The sequence below is a fragment of the Anser brachyrhynchus genome, assembly GCF_964034855.1.
Source record: "Anser brachyrhynchus genome assembly, chromosome: 9".
NCBI classification, from domain to species: domain Eukaryota; kingdom Metazoa; phylum Chordata; class Aves; order Anseriformes; family Anatidae; genus Anser; species Anser brachyrhynchus.
The window spans coordinates 15,642,458-15,656,356 of NC_137703.1; the positions used below are offsets into that span (position 1 = coordinate 15,642,458).

The 13,899-nt window shown below is 52.6% G+C and overlaps 1 protein-coding gene across 1 annotated transcript; it reads left to right on the plus strand.

The window, feature by feature from the left end:
* The first annotated feature begins 1,983 nt into the window (after window positions 1-1,983).
* On the plus strand, window positions 1,984-9,764 carry SRPRB (SRP receptor subunit beta). The gene is made up of 7 exons (XM_080604096.1): window positions 1,984-2,135; window positions 2,240-2,334; window positions 2,447-2,524; window positions 4,112-4,194; window positions 4,613-4,749; window positions 5,368-5,422; window positions 7,288-9,764. Exons 1-7 carry the CDS (start codon window positions 2,024-2,026, stop codon window positions 7,502-7,504), a joined length of 777 nt encoding a protein of 258 aa, XP_080460222.1. The 5' UTR covers window positions 1,984-2,023; the 3' UTR covers window positions 7,505-9,764.
* Window positions 9,765-13,899: the final 4,135 nt, after the last annotated feature.

The window sequence follows — 13,899 nt, forward strand, 5'->3', positions numbered from 1 at the left end:
TGCAGAAATTAATATTTTGATGGACTTGCAGAGATGATATTTGAATGTGTATTACATGTATTGCAAGACATCCACTAGCCTAACTAAAGATCACTTTTGAAGACAGAAAGTTAAAGTGGAAGCAATGGTATTCAGTCCCTCGCACTTTTGTAGGTTCAAGTATATTGGACAGATGGTTAGTTTAATCTGTTCTTAAGAACCAGCAAAGAGAGACAGTGTCCCTAAAAGAGCCTGTTTCTACAACTAACTCCTGCTACAGGTGGAAAGCTTTCCCCGAGAACAAAACTCCACAAACTTCCTGGGCAGTCTGTCCCACTGCTTGCCTGTCCTGAGGGGAAGAGGTTTATCTCATATCCAGTCTGAACCTCTCTTGTTTCAATATGCTTCCCTTGCTTCTTGTTCTGCACCACTGTGAAGAGCCTGGATCCATCTTCCTGCCACCTGGAAGAAATGTGGCAGCTGGTGCCAGGTCTGCCCTGAAGCCATCTCTTCTCCAGCCACAACAAACCCTGGTCCCTCAGCCCCCGGGATCATCCTGCTGGCTCTCTGCTGAATTTGCTTTTGTTCATCGAGGTCTTATTGAATTAGGGTCCCAAACCTGGCCACAGCAGCTAGGTGTGGTCTAACAAGTGCTGGGTAGAGGCCAGCAATCACCACCCCAACCCGGCTGTGCTCCAGGGATGCTGTTGACATCTCTGCTGCCTGGGCAGATGCCGGCTCCTGCTCAGCCTCTCCCTGCCCAGAGCCTTGCAGCCTTTCCAGCAGAGCTGCTCCCCAGCCTGCATTGTGCTGGGGCTCATCCCTCCTGGGGCAGGACCAGGCCTTCATCCTCGCTGCATCTCGTGGGGTTCCTGTTGGTCTGTTCCTCCAGCCCACCCTAGTCCCCCAGCATGGCAGCACTTCAGCATGTTCCCAGTTTGGGGTAACTTTCAAACTTTCTAAGCCAGCACTCCATCATGTCCTTCAGGTCACTGATACAGCTGTTAGAGACAACAGCTCCCAGGATCGAGCCCCGTCGTCCCCACCTGTGACCTTTCTCCGGGCAGAGTGTGACCCCACCACAAACGACCTGCTGAGCCTCATCATCTAGTCAGCCTCGTGTCCTATTCTGTTCTAATTATTTTCACAGAATCACAGAATGTTAGGGATTGGAAGGGACCTTGAAAGATCATCTAGTCCAATCCCCACTTTTTTCAGGTCCTTCTCCCAAAAGCTGGGCACAGGACTGGAAGATGGCTGCATGCCTCGTGTGCCTCAGCCCTACCCATGCCCACCACCGCTCCATCACCTTCTGGTGACAACCTGGGAGCGGGGAGAGCCTTCAGGGTGCCAGCAGCAGCTCTGCCAGGAGCAGCTCTGCCTGCAGCCACCCTCCAGACCTCCGGCAGAGCCGGGGGATGACGCTCCTTCAGTTTTAACCAATTTGGGATGCTTTTTGCCATCTCCCCATGGCAGCCTCTTCCCTCTGCTTCCCCACCTATGTCCCTTTCCCCCTCTGGGCATCCCCGCCCCTCATTGCGGCCTTCCAGTACTTGAAGGGAGCGTGTAAACAGGAAGGGGAACGCCTGTTTACATGTGTTGATAGTGACAGGACAAGGGGGAACGGTTTTAAACAAAGACAGGGGAGATTTAGGTTAGATATTAGGAGGAAGTTTTTCACTCAGAGGGTGGCGAGGCACTGGAATGGGTTGCCCGGAGCGGTTGTGGATGCCCCATCCCTGGATATCATAGAATCATAGAATATCCTGAGTTGGAAGGGACCCATAAGGATCATCGAGTCCAACTCCTGATGGAGATAGTCAAGACTAGGTTGGACAAGGCCCTGGGCAACCTGATCTAGCGGGTGGCAACCCTGCCCAGAGCAGGGGGGTGACACTAGGTGATCTCCAAGGTCCTTTCCAACCCCAGGCCATTCTACGGTCCCAAGACTACAACTCCCAGGAGCCCCCGCGGCAGCGCGGCGGCTCAGCACCGGGAGCGGCGGCGCGGAAGCGGCGCGAGGCGGGCGGGCGGGCGGGCGGCCATGGCGGGGGCGCTGGAGCCGTACCTGGACTCGCTGCGGCGGGAGCTGCAGGCGCCCGGCCCCGCCGCGCTCTCCGTGCTGCTGGCGCTGCTCCTCGTCGCCGTCACGCTCCGTGAGTCGCGGGGCGGGGGCGGGCCGGGCCGGGCCGGGCCGGGGGGCGGCGCGGGGCGCAGCGCGGTCCCCGCGGGCTGAGTCCGGCCGTGCTGTGTCCCGCAGTGCTCTGGAGGCTCGCGCAGGCCGGGAGGAGCGGCCGCAGGGCCGTGCTGCTGCTGGGGCTCTGCGACGCGGGGAAGACGCTGCTGTTCGCCAGGGTGAGTGCGGGCCGGGGCGGCCACGCGTCCTCCGCGCTCGCTTTGCCCGCCTTTAACTTCCTCTCCTCGTTGTTTTTTTTTTTCTGTTTTTTTTTTTTTTTTCTCCTCGCAGCTGCTGACAGGCAGGTACCGGGACACTCAGACGTCTATAACCGACAGCTCTGCCGTCTACAGGGTCAGCAGCGACAAGGTGAGCCGGCTCCGGTCGATGCCACGGTCTGCCCGAACCCGGCCTGGTGCTTGCTGGGCTTTGCAGGCCTCCAGCTTGGAAGCAGTCCGGTGCTTGGCCTGAGTAGGAAAGGATTCCTTTAGGCAGTGTGCAGCCAGGAAAATATTGGCAGGTATTAGGGGCTCCTTGTCTGCAGAGGTGTTTTTTTTTTTGTTTTTTTTTTAACAAGAGGAAAAGGAGCAGCTTTTAAAGCTGAGTAAAACATGCAGCACTGTGGAGAGAGGACTCTGGCACGGAGCAGGAAGATTTGTGAGGAAGCGTTGTTCAGTTGTGTTGAGTTTATTTGCTTGGCCTTAATTTCACTCCCAAGAAAATCTGCCCTTAGAAGGTTTGCAGGCTTAAAAATGGCCTTCAGTTGAACTTCATCTGGCCTCCAGAAGGGGTTGGTTATTTCCAGATGCTAGGCTGCTGCAGTTATTTTCCATTTATGATGATCTCTTCAGTTGCAGAAGTGTTTCTTTTTCTTGCTGGGTGCAGACGTGGCAGCGAAAGCATGAGCTGACAGCATGTTATCTGCTGGTGAATTTTAAAGGTAGATGTTTTTCTGCCTTTTTTGTGGCAATCTGTGTTAACAGTGGTAATAATAAGGGGTTAAAAACTTAGTAAAAAGAATTGCAGGGCTTTTTAGTTTTTTAAATGTCTCTTTAAGATTGAGCAGTCAGATATTTGGGGTGACGGAATGCTGTAAGACAGGCTGCTGTTTTTCTGATCAAAGGTTTCCATTAAAATACGAAAGCAGTGAGTAGACAGGGTCTTGTGTAGCGTTCTTTCCCCTCTCAGGAACAGCACGTGTTATGCTGAGAACAGTGACGTGGCCCTCTGTGGTCACATCTGTCAGGAGCCTGCGAGAGGCATTCGTTCTCTTTAATGTCACTGCTTTGGCTGGCTGGCTGCCTGTGGAAAGAGAAATGATTGCTGCTTTTAATTCAAGAAGTATCTTGCAAGGCTGCTTTTGCCTTATTTCCTAAGAAAGCTGTGTGTATTTAGGTTGGCTTGCAGTTGGGTAGTTTGTGTGCCTGAATAGATGTCTCAATTCAGAGATTGTGGCTGATTCCGTGCCAGGGACTGGCAGAGCGGGAGGCTGTGGTTTTGCTGTGCAGAGGTATACTTGCCAACAGAGGCGGTGTAAATCTGCCGGTGTACTGAGTGAGGCAGCCTTCCTAAAGCTCTGCCACTCGCACTGTACGCGTGGTGCTTGCAGGGAGGGCGCTCTGAAGGAGGAGAGGGTGGAGCGTGCTCGTTTCTGCACGGCTGTGCTCCGTCCTCGCAGCTCTGCCAGGCGGTTTGCTGGTGTCGCTCTCTCCTCACCGAGTCCTGGCCGTGAGTGTTGTTTCTCAGCAGTTCTAAGACAGCACCTCAGCCTGTCATAATTGTTTGGGCCGATGAAGAGACTGCACCCAGGGGAGAGTTATGTGCTTCTGTCCTGAAGGGGGTCACTCCCCACTCCTGCCTCAGCTGGAGCCCGCCACCAGACTGGTTTTCCCCAGGCTGTGATCGCCGGTCCCCCAGGTGCAGGGGTTGCTAACACCCTCTCACTTCTGTTCCCAGAGCGCTAATGTGACTTTAATCGACCTCCCAGGCCACGAGAGCCTGCGGCTTCAGTTCTTGGAGAGGTTCAAGGCTGCAGCCAGGTAAGGTGCAGGCAGTTGGCAGGGGAGGAGGAAGTGGGGGATGTTCTTTATTGCCAGGGATGAGCCAGGTGAGGGTGCCGTGAGCTGGGTTGTGTGTGTGTGTGTCCTGAGAGTCAGCTCTGCTTTGGGGCACTGGGGGTTCAGCTTCCCACACTTGCCTGCCTTTGCAGTGCATCAGGAAGCAAAGCAAACGCAGCAGGGAGGGTTTGGGGATGCGGTATGTCTTTGGGACAGAGAGGGACAGGTTTCCTGCTGGGTGTGAACACGGGGTGTATATCAGCCCCCATGTCCTGACCCGCTTTTAGGTTGAATGAGGTTGGGTGTGGAAACAGCTGTCTTGGCCTAGGCTGCAATATCTGCAGGGGAGGGTGGTTGCAGAGGTTCGTGCCCAGCACCTGTTCCCTTCTCTCTCCTCCAGAGCCATTGTGTTTGTGGTGGACAGCGTAGCTTTCCAGCGGGAGGTGAAGGATGTGGCAGAGTTCCTGTACCAGGTCCTGGTCGACAGCACAGTGCTCAAAAATGCGCCGGCGCTGCTGATAGCTTGCAATAAGCAAGGTATTGTGTGAGCCCTGAAGGTGGGGAATGGTGGTTATTCAGTCCCTGAGTGACGGTTGGGGTTAACGCCATACGTGGTTGCGAAATCACGACTTAGGAGTCGTAATTTCAGCAAAATGAAGGCTGGAAATTAGTTGTAGACCTGGGCTACTCAGCAAGAACATTTCTAGCCGCCTCTGGAAGGGCTCTTAGGTCAGGTATGTCAAATAGCTTTTCAGAGAGGCACCGACTGGAGAGCTACAGCTCTTCAGACAGGTTTAAGTAAGGCACGTAGCTTTTTGCTTGTGTGGAAAGCTGCTAGATTTTCAGATCTCTACAGCTTTCCCCATTGAGGTGTGGATCCTCACAGGTTAATCAGAAGCTTTTTGCCAGAATCAGGTTTGGTGCTTTCAGATAATGAGAGAAAACAAATTCTCTGCCTTATATCAGGCACTCGACTTGCCCGCGGACACGAAGCTCCTCTCTCCGTTATCCTAGCACAGACACTGTTGTTGATGTGCCATTAGGTCTAACGACAGCACGGTATAAGCAGGCCTTGCCGTAACTTTAGGAGCCTGAAGCAGGTTCTGATCTCTGACAAAACCAAAGAGCTAATTTCCTTTTCTTTTCTCTGTCTAGATGTCACAATGGCAAAATCAGCAAAACTTATTCAACAGCAGCTGGAGAAAGAGCTGTAAGTGTGAAATTGGATCTTAAACCCTCTGAGCTTTTCTTTATTCTCCTCTCTGTCTCTTCTGCCAATGTTCAGCGAGGCCCTTGAGCCACATCAGTTCTTTGAAGATAAAGAACATTCTGTTTTGTCTGTGTAGGTGTAATCAGGATGAGAGAAGATTGCTCCTTGCAAAGGCACTAAGATCTAGGACTGCTGCAGTCTTGACAAAAAAAAAAAAAAAAAAAAAAGGCAGTGTGTTCCTTGCTAGAAGCTGTAGTGTGGAGAACATCCCAGTCCTTACCTAAAAGTCTCCAAACAAATGCATGTTCCTGGAATGCAGTTGTCTCGTTGCCCCCCTCTTTGGCCAGTAGATGGCAGCAGGGTGATTTGTACCGCTTCCTCTTCACTGCTGAGTGCCTAACCTCCCTTCTGTAAGGCAGTTGAAATCCTGGGGAGAGATTGCTGTTTGTATCTGTGCCTGATGCAGCCTCTTGACTTCCCTAGCCTGGCTTTTGGGAACTTAGAGGCAGTCAAATCACAGTGCGTGATCCCTGATATCACGGTGCCTCCCTCTGCCCAGATGACCTGTTGAACTAGTGAAGGTCTTGAGCACTGTGTGCCTTTTAACTTCAGGCACTAGCAGTCAGACAAGCAGCTCTCACAGTCCGGCTTCATTCCCTAGCACGAGAACAGGTTTTTGCCTCTTCAGAAGTTCTGCTTCCCTCTCCAAATTGACGCTTGTGGTTGGAAGTCATGCCTCGCTGAGGAATTGAGCAGCAGCACTTCCATGCGTTAGCCCTTCCCACCAAGAGCACTGTTTCGCAGGGGACGCGTGCCCTGTGACAGCTGCTCTCCAGCCTGGAGGGCAGAGAATGGAAAACCCCAGGACTGTGCAGGCTGCAGGCTGTGGTAGCTGGTGTCCAGCCGCATCTGTCCTTTGAGGGCAAGTCTCCAGTTCCAGGATGTCGTTCTGATGGGGTTGTCGTGCAGGGAGGTGTCTCTTCTGGTGTGAGCGTGGTCTTGGGTCCCTGCATTGCCCCCACCCATTGCAACTCAAGAGTTTTTGACTTTTTTTTTTCCCCCCTCAGCATCCTAAATTAAGTCTAGTACAGTCTGCAATGCCTCCAGGTTCATGTTTGCATCAGATTCGCATGTTTTTGCTGAGGAGGGGTCAGACCTGGGAATGAATGAATTTACTAATGCACGGCTCAATAATTCTACTCCCGCTAATGTGCTTAGTTTGTATCAGTCTGCTCTTGGCAGGCTGATCACATTGATGGGTAAGATTCGCTTTGTGCAGAGAAAGAGTTGGGGCTGTTAAGAGATTCTGTTCCTGTTGGAAGGAGGAGGGAGACTGTTGGAATGCTGCTTTCTCTCTCAACAGGAGATTCTGGGGAGCCTGCATTGGCGCACAGCATGGAGGAGAAAGCATAAAACTCCCAGGAAGTGTGTGTGCAAGCATGTCTAGGTTACTTAGTGTTTTCTGACCTCCCACTCTGTACAACAGCATCCATCACTTGCCGCCGTGCATGACTCCTAGTGTCTGCCATGGGGATACTGGGGAAATTCAGACGAGGACATTGATGTCCAACTGTTGCTGTTGTTTATTGTAGAACAAAACCAGTTTAAGCACCCTCTCCTAGAGGGGCCTTCTGTCATTTGTCTTGATCTCTTGAGCCTCTCAGTTGTGTCTTCCGGCAGCTGTTTTCAAGTGGCTGAAGTTCCTGTGTCTCATGGGGCAGAGTCATGGGTGTGCCTCTGGGACCTTCTGTCCTTGGTGTTCCTGGTGTCCTGCTGGCAGCTGAATCCCGAGCATCTCAGCAGCTGTGACATAGGTAATCTGTTCTGGTTCATGGTTCTTGATCCTGTCCTTTCTCTCTCTGCAGCAACACCTTACGAGTGACCCGCTCTGCAGCCCCCACCAGTCTGGACGGTTCCGCCGTAGGGGGCCCCGCTCAGCTGGGGAAGAAGGGCAAGGACTTTGACTTCTCCCAGCTGCCAATGAGGGTGGAGTTTGTGGAGTGCAGCGCCCGTGGCAGCAAGGGAGAGGAGGGGGATGCCGACTTCGAGGGCCTTGAGAAGTGGCTGGCCAAGATCGCTTGAACAGAGAAGGGCAGGGCGGGAGGGAGAGATGTGGGGAGGCTGGGTGGGTGGGACACTTGGAGAGTGAAAGGAAAGAGATGGTTTGAGGCACTTAAATCTCATCTTGTAGAAGATACTTCTGGAAGTTTCTTCTAGAAAAAGCTGGAAACGAGCATTGCGGTGTCTTCCTCTGCTGCTTATGGCCTTGGGAGTAACGTAATATCTGGTGTGATTTCTCTGACTGTGTCCATCACACTGCAACCTTTTTTTCCTCTCCCTTCTTCCTTCATCTTTCTCTGGAATGCTTACCCTATGGGCTTCTGTGTTTCCTTGAAATGTTTGGTCTTTTCATTTGGCAGCTGCCAGGCAAATTAGGGACGAGAGCACTGCCAGGTGAGTCTTCTAGAGACTGGAATCTTTGTCCTTTTCTGCCTTGGTTTAGCGTCGCATCCCTGTTACTTCTGCTTACTTACCTGCTGCCCTGGCAAAGTGCACAGACTCTCTGTTGGGCAGTTGCTGAGGCGAGTAAAAAAAGCTGTTTTCCTCTATCTCCTACCTCCCCATTCTTCCAGACTGGTGCAGTCCAGTTTCTGTGGGACTGGAGCGACTTAATAAATCCCAAAAGCAGGCTGGCTCATTTACCTCTGTCACTGTGCACTGCTGGTGTCTGGCTGCGGTGCCTTTGTCTTTGGGTGATTTCTTCTGTTGGATGGTTCTTGGGAGTTTTTCTTTTAAATGAGGGCTACGTCCTGAAAGCTTGTTTCACTCTCCTCTGACAGACATGTATGCACGCTTTCCATATGACAGTTACAGAAGGGTCTTAGCTTCAAGCAATGAGGAAGATGCATTTTTAGATAGATGCCTACATTGTTGGTGAGATCTGTCATGCCAGATTGTTTGTTGTGCAGTCCCCTGCCCGTCTCCTCCCTAGTGACTGCAATAAAGAGACTTTTTTGTGTTTGTAATCAGCAGTTGCAGCGAAGTGAGAGAGAACGTTGGGCTGATAGCACACTCGTGTGTGAGTGCGATTCCTCCCTGCAAAAAGATGCTTGGTGCAGAAGGAAATGTGATTTTTTCCCAGTGCTTGTTGTGGTTGAAGCCAAAGGTGCTGCTGTATGTGTGCTCTCATTCGGAGAGCGCTTGTTGCTCTGGCTCTTGCAGCGGCTCGGCTGGCTATTTGGAGGCTGGAAGTGATGGTGGTGGTATCTTAATTCAGCATGTGTTAGACCTGAACTTTCCAAAGGACCTTTGCTCTTCTTCTTCCTTGCTCTTGCCAGGAGTGTTGGTTATCAAAAGGGAAATGTTGCAGCAGCATTAGTGCTGGCCAGGTGGGAGATGAGACCCTGGTGTCACGCTGGCTATTCAGCTTCCCTTTCCTGAACAACAGCCTTAAAACCCAGGCAGTCACCCTGCCCAGCAGCTTTGTGCTCTGTTGGGGTGCTAGCTCAACATGGCTCTTCTGTGAGGATGATTGCTCTCCAGGATGCCCTACTGGATTTGCAAGGTCCTATAGCATTGAAGCTTTTCCTCCATTTTTCTTGTTTCCTCTTTTGTTTTAGGTAAGGAGGGACTGAATGGTTCCTGATAGACCTTTTCTGACCTCTGCAGACATCTCTGGTTTGATGCTTCCTCAACTGATCTGTTGTGTTCTTCTCCCTTCTTTCTGGGCATCCTCTGCCTCCCTGTAGCATTATCAAGTGTTAGTAGCGATGGGAAGAGCAAGAACAGCCTTTTCTGCGAAGACCTGTGCTTGCGATGGAGCTGGGCCTGGCATTTCTAGTCTTGTGAACCCCGTGTGTCTTCATGGGCACCTGGCCCTTTCCTCTGCAGCTGGGAGTGCTTGGGAGCGGCCCTGAGCAAGGGGCTGTGCCCTCCTGTGTAGGGAAACCTCCAGGCTGGCTGGTGACTGCAAGGGAGAGCTGAGGTGAGGCTGATCTCCAGATCAAGCCAGGAGGTGTTGGGTCTGTATGGGGTGGGGTTATATTGTATATATATGTATGGGGAGGGTTATATTTATGAAGTACCTTATATTGTTCTATTTGCAGCCAGACCATTGCTGCAACTTGTTTTGCTTGAACTCTCTTTGCTGGAGCCCTTTCACATGACACGTTATTTCAGTCCATAATGCTGAAACAAGAATATTGCTGTCTTTGGGTGGTAACTCTGCATAGACCCTTCTTCCAAAGCAGAGGCTGAGCACCAGCTTCTGGAAGGATAAGGTAGTACGAGGCCACAACTAGTTTTAAGTTATTCTTTAATAAATATATTCCTTAAATAAAAAGTGTTTGGCTAAATGTTTGTTCTCCAGTCCTGATTTGGTTGGTCTGTTTTGGCCTCTGCCCTGACTCTTCTCAGAGTTGTTCAAGTGCACACGTGCTGAGGCTTTGCTTCTGCTCAGCACAGCACTGGAGGTCAGCCTTCCTACTTGGTGGTCAGGTCTGTTTTGTTAAATAACAGTTGTTTGTTTGCTGTTTTTTTTGATGGGTGGGTGTTTTGTGTATTTATTTCTTAGTCTGAGTGTTCAAGAAGCGATAATCATGTAGACAAAAAAAAAACACTTTATTTGTACAAATGCACAGGAAAATGCAAGCCAGCTGCAGCACACTGTGTGCTGAGTGGCTGAGGAAAAGAGCAGAATGGGAAACAACTGAGTTGTTTTCTCATTTTTGTCAGCTTTGTGCACTGTGTTTTTGTTCTTACCGGTAAACATTGTTCCCAGGCTGGGGGTTAGGCCAACCACCTGCCTCTGCTCTGTAGGGACAGTTTACAAACATAGGAGAACAGTGGTGGGTCCCTTCCAGCTGGGGAGGAATCATTTCCTGCCCAAGCTCTATCCCTACCAGCATGACTCTATCCCTCCATCCCAATTCCATCTCTCTGTCCTGGCTCCGTTACCCAGGCCCATTTCTATCCCTAAGACCCAGCTCCATCTCCCCATCCAGTTCCATACTTAGTCTCATCTCCATCTCCTATCCTGGCTCCATCAGTCCTCCTCTTCAGCAAGTCCCAGCTCCTTCGCCCTGTCTCAGCTCCATCTCCTCATCTTGGCAGGAGCTGAGTGCCATCCCTCGCCTGCCCTTGGGGATGGCTTTGGGCAGGGTGAGAGCTACGAACAGACCACAGCAGTTGGAAATAAGACCTTTATTAATATAAAAACATGATTCACCAGCCCGATGGCCTTCTGTGCTGAGAGGACTGCGTGCTCTCGGCCAATGGGCAGGTGCTGTGGGGCTGGGAGGTGCAGCTGAGCTGCAAGCAAGCCCTGCTCAGCACCCTCCGAGCCCTCGGTGTGTTACCAACGCTGTTTTGCCCTGAAACACATGACGGCGTAGCTGGTCTTCGCCACCCGCCTAATATCTGCGGGGAGGAATCTGCAGAGTCCCGCCCTGTCAGCGTCTCGCTGGACAGCCCCTGGGCTGGATACTGGAAGACAGAAAAGCCCCGGAGCTGCTCAGGGCAAGGAGATAGGGACCATGGTGGGGAGGCTGTGCTGGGAGCGCAGCAGGAGGAGGTGACAGCCAGCGAGCACTGCGGTGGGGATGACACAGTCCTGTGGGCTCCAGGTGCCAGTTAAGGGGTCGGGGAAAGGCGCTGGCAGCCGCGGGGAGCTCACCAGGCAGAACACGTGGGCACAGACCCCGTCCACCTGCTCCATCGGCCCGCAGCCATCCATGTGGGAGTCCGAGCGGCGGCACAGCACGCGCTCTGGGGGAGGCAGGGCGGCAGCCATGGGTGCGAGCGTCCCCCCACTGAGCACCTCCTGAGGACCTGGCAGGTCTCCCCGAGGGATGCCCGCAAGGGCCTGGTCGGAGGCTCCTGGCAGGGCATCCCTGGGTGTCCCCAGCCATAGCGGCTCTGCACAGCCCCAGGGGGTCCTCAGGGCCCTCCACCTCCAGGGAGCTGCTGGGGCATCTGCTCTCACTGTCCTCCTGTGGCTCGGGGGCCTTCTCCTCCTCTATGGCAGCCATGCTGCGCAGCAACACCTTCTTGTCTCGCTGAGCTGCCAGGAGCTGCTGCCTCCATGCCTGGCACTCACTAGAGACCCAAAGTCCCTCACAGACTCGCCTCTGTCACCGGTGTCATTGTGTCCCCTCAGTGACCTGTCACTATGATGCCATCAAATGGTGGATGTGGCAGTGCCCAGGAGCTCCCCCAGCCTCATAGAAGTGCCCTGGGCTTCCAAGCCCATGGTGCAGCCTCTTCATCCCTGCGAATGGCTGTGGTGGCTTGGCGTAGGCTGGCTGCCAGGTGCCCACCCAGCTGCTCTCTTGTTCCCTCCTCAGCATGACGGGCAGAGAAAATACAAGGGAGAAACCCTCGTGTGTTGTGATGAGGGCACAGGGAGATGGCTCACGAGCTGCTGTCAAAGACAAAACCATCTTGGTTTGGGGAAGACTTGTTTGATTGACTTCCAATTGATCAGAGTGTAAAGCAGTGTGAATTAAAAGCAACCTAAAAACACCTTTTCGCCACCTCTATTCTTTGGCCTCCTCCCCTGAGCATTGCAGGGCATCGGGGAATGGGAGTTTTTTCTCTCCCATGATCTCAGCCCTCTCTCTCAGCTCTGTCACCCAGCACTTTCTCAGCCTTTCTTAAACTCGCTCTCCTAGAAGCGCAGCCACTTGCGCTTGGTGGCTCAGCTCTGGCCAGCAGTGAGTCCCTTTGGAGCTGGTGAGGACTGGTTCATCTTTCGCATGGGGCAGCAGCTGGACTCTTCTCACAGAGGCCACCCCTGAAGCCTCACCCCATCTACCAAAGCCTTGGTAACCACATAAAGTCAGTAAAGCTGCTGGGATGTGCCGCTGGAACATGAGGCTGGGAGGTGAGTCTCAGCTGTGAGAATGAGATGTTGTGGTGGTTTTACTCAGGTGGGCAGCTGAGTTCTACCTCAGCCACTCTCTCGCTCCCCCTCCTCAAAGGGAAAGGGGGAGAAAATACAATGCAAAGGGCTCAAAGGTTGAGATAAGGATGGGGAGATCGCTCAACAATTATTGTGACAGGCAAAACAGACTCAGAATAGGGAGACAGTAAGATTTATTGCCTATTACTAATAAGCTAGAGAAATGAGAAGCAAAGGAAAGAAACAAAATAAAACAAAAAAAAACACCTTCCCCCCACCCATCCTCTTCCACCTCCTCCCCCTGAGCGGCACAGGGGAACGGGGGAATGGTGGCTGCGGTCAGTCTATAGCACTTCGTGTCCACCGCTCCTTCTCGGTCACTCTTGTCCCCTGCTCCACATGGGGTCCCTCTCACGGGATGCCATCCTTCCCAAACTGATCCGGCGTGGGTTTTCCATAGGCAGCAGCTCTTCAAGAACTGCTCCAGTATGGGTCCGTACCACGGGGTCCATCCCTCAGGAGCACACTGCTCCAGCCTGGGTCCCCCACAGGCAGCAGCTCCTGCCAGACCCCCTGCTCTTGCATGGGCTCCTCTCCACGGGCTGCAGCTCCGGCCCAGAATCTGCTCCAGCAGGGGTCCTCCACAGCCCGCAGCCTCCGTCAGTGCAGGTCTACCTGCTCCACCATGGTCTCCTCCATGGGCTGCAGTGTGGAACCCTGCTCCACCGTGGTACTCCATGGGCTGCAGGGGGGCAGCCTGCTTCACCAAGGTCCTCACCACATGCCGCAGAGGACTTCTGCTGCGTGCCTGGAGCACCTCTCCCCCTCCTTCTTCTCTGATCTTGGTGCCTGCAAGGCTGTTTCTCACTTCTTTCACTCTCCCAGCTGCTGTGTGACCACTATTTTTTATTTTATTTTATTTTATTTTATTTTATTTTATTTTATTTTATTTTATTTTATTTTATTTTATTTTATTTTATTTTGTTTTGTTTTGTTTTGTTTTGTTTTGTTTTGTTTTGTTTTATTTTATATTTTTCCCTTTCTTAAATGTGCTCTCACAGAGGCACAAACAACATCGCTTATTGGCTTGGCTCTGGCCAGCAGCAGGGCCCTTATCTAACATGGGGCAGCTTCTAGATTCTTCTCACAGAAGCCACCCCTATGGCCCCCTGCTACCAAAACCTTGCCATGTAAACCCACTACAGATGTAAGGCTGGGACACAAACTAGCAGCAATGTCAAGTCCGGGTCCAGTCCTGCCCAGCCTCTTCATGAATGATCTGCATGACGGAGCAGATCATGCCCTCAGCAAGTCTGCTGCTGATCCCAAGCTGGGAGGCGATATGGATGCACCAGAGGGTGGTGCTGCCCTCCAGAGGGCCCTGGGCAGGCCGGAGACATGGCCTGACAGGAACCTCCCGGAGTTCAAGACAGGGAAGCTTGAAGCTGAGGCCCTGGGGAGGAAACCTGAAGACCCCAAGGCTTGCTGGAGTTCCCACAGCCGGAGAACTGGGTCCAGTTCTGGGCTTCCCCAGTACAAGACAGCCATGGGCCTACCGGAGGGAGCGTAGTGAATG

Coding starts and splice junctions, on each gene's coding strand:
- SRPRB (XM_080604096.1), top strand. CDS start 2,024: ATGGCGGGGGCGCTGGAGCCGTACCTGGACTCGCTGCGGCGGGAGCTG. Junction 2,136..2,239: donor CCTCGTCGCCGTCACGCTCC/GTGAGTCGCGGG, acceptor TGTGTCCCGCAG/TGCTCTGGAGGCTCGCGCAG. Junction 2,335..2,446: donor AGACGCTGCTGTTCGCCAGG/GTGAGTGCGGGC, acceptor TTCTCCTCGCAG/CTGCTGACAGGCAGGTACCG.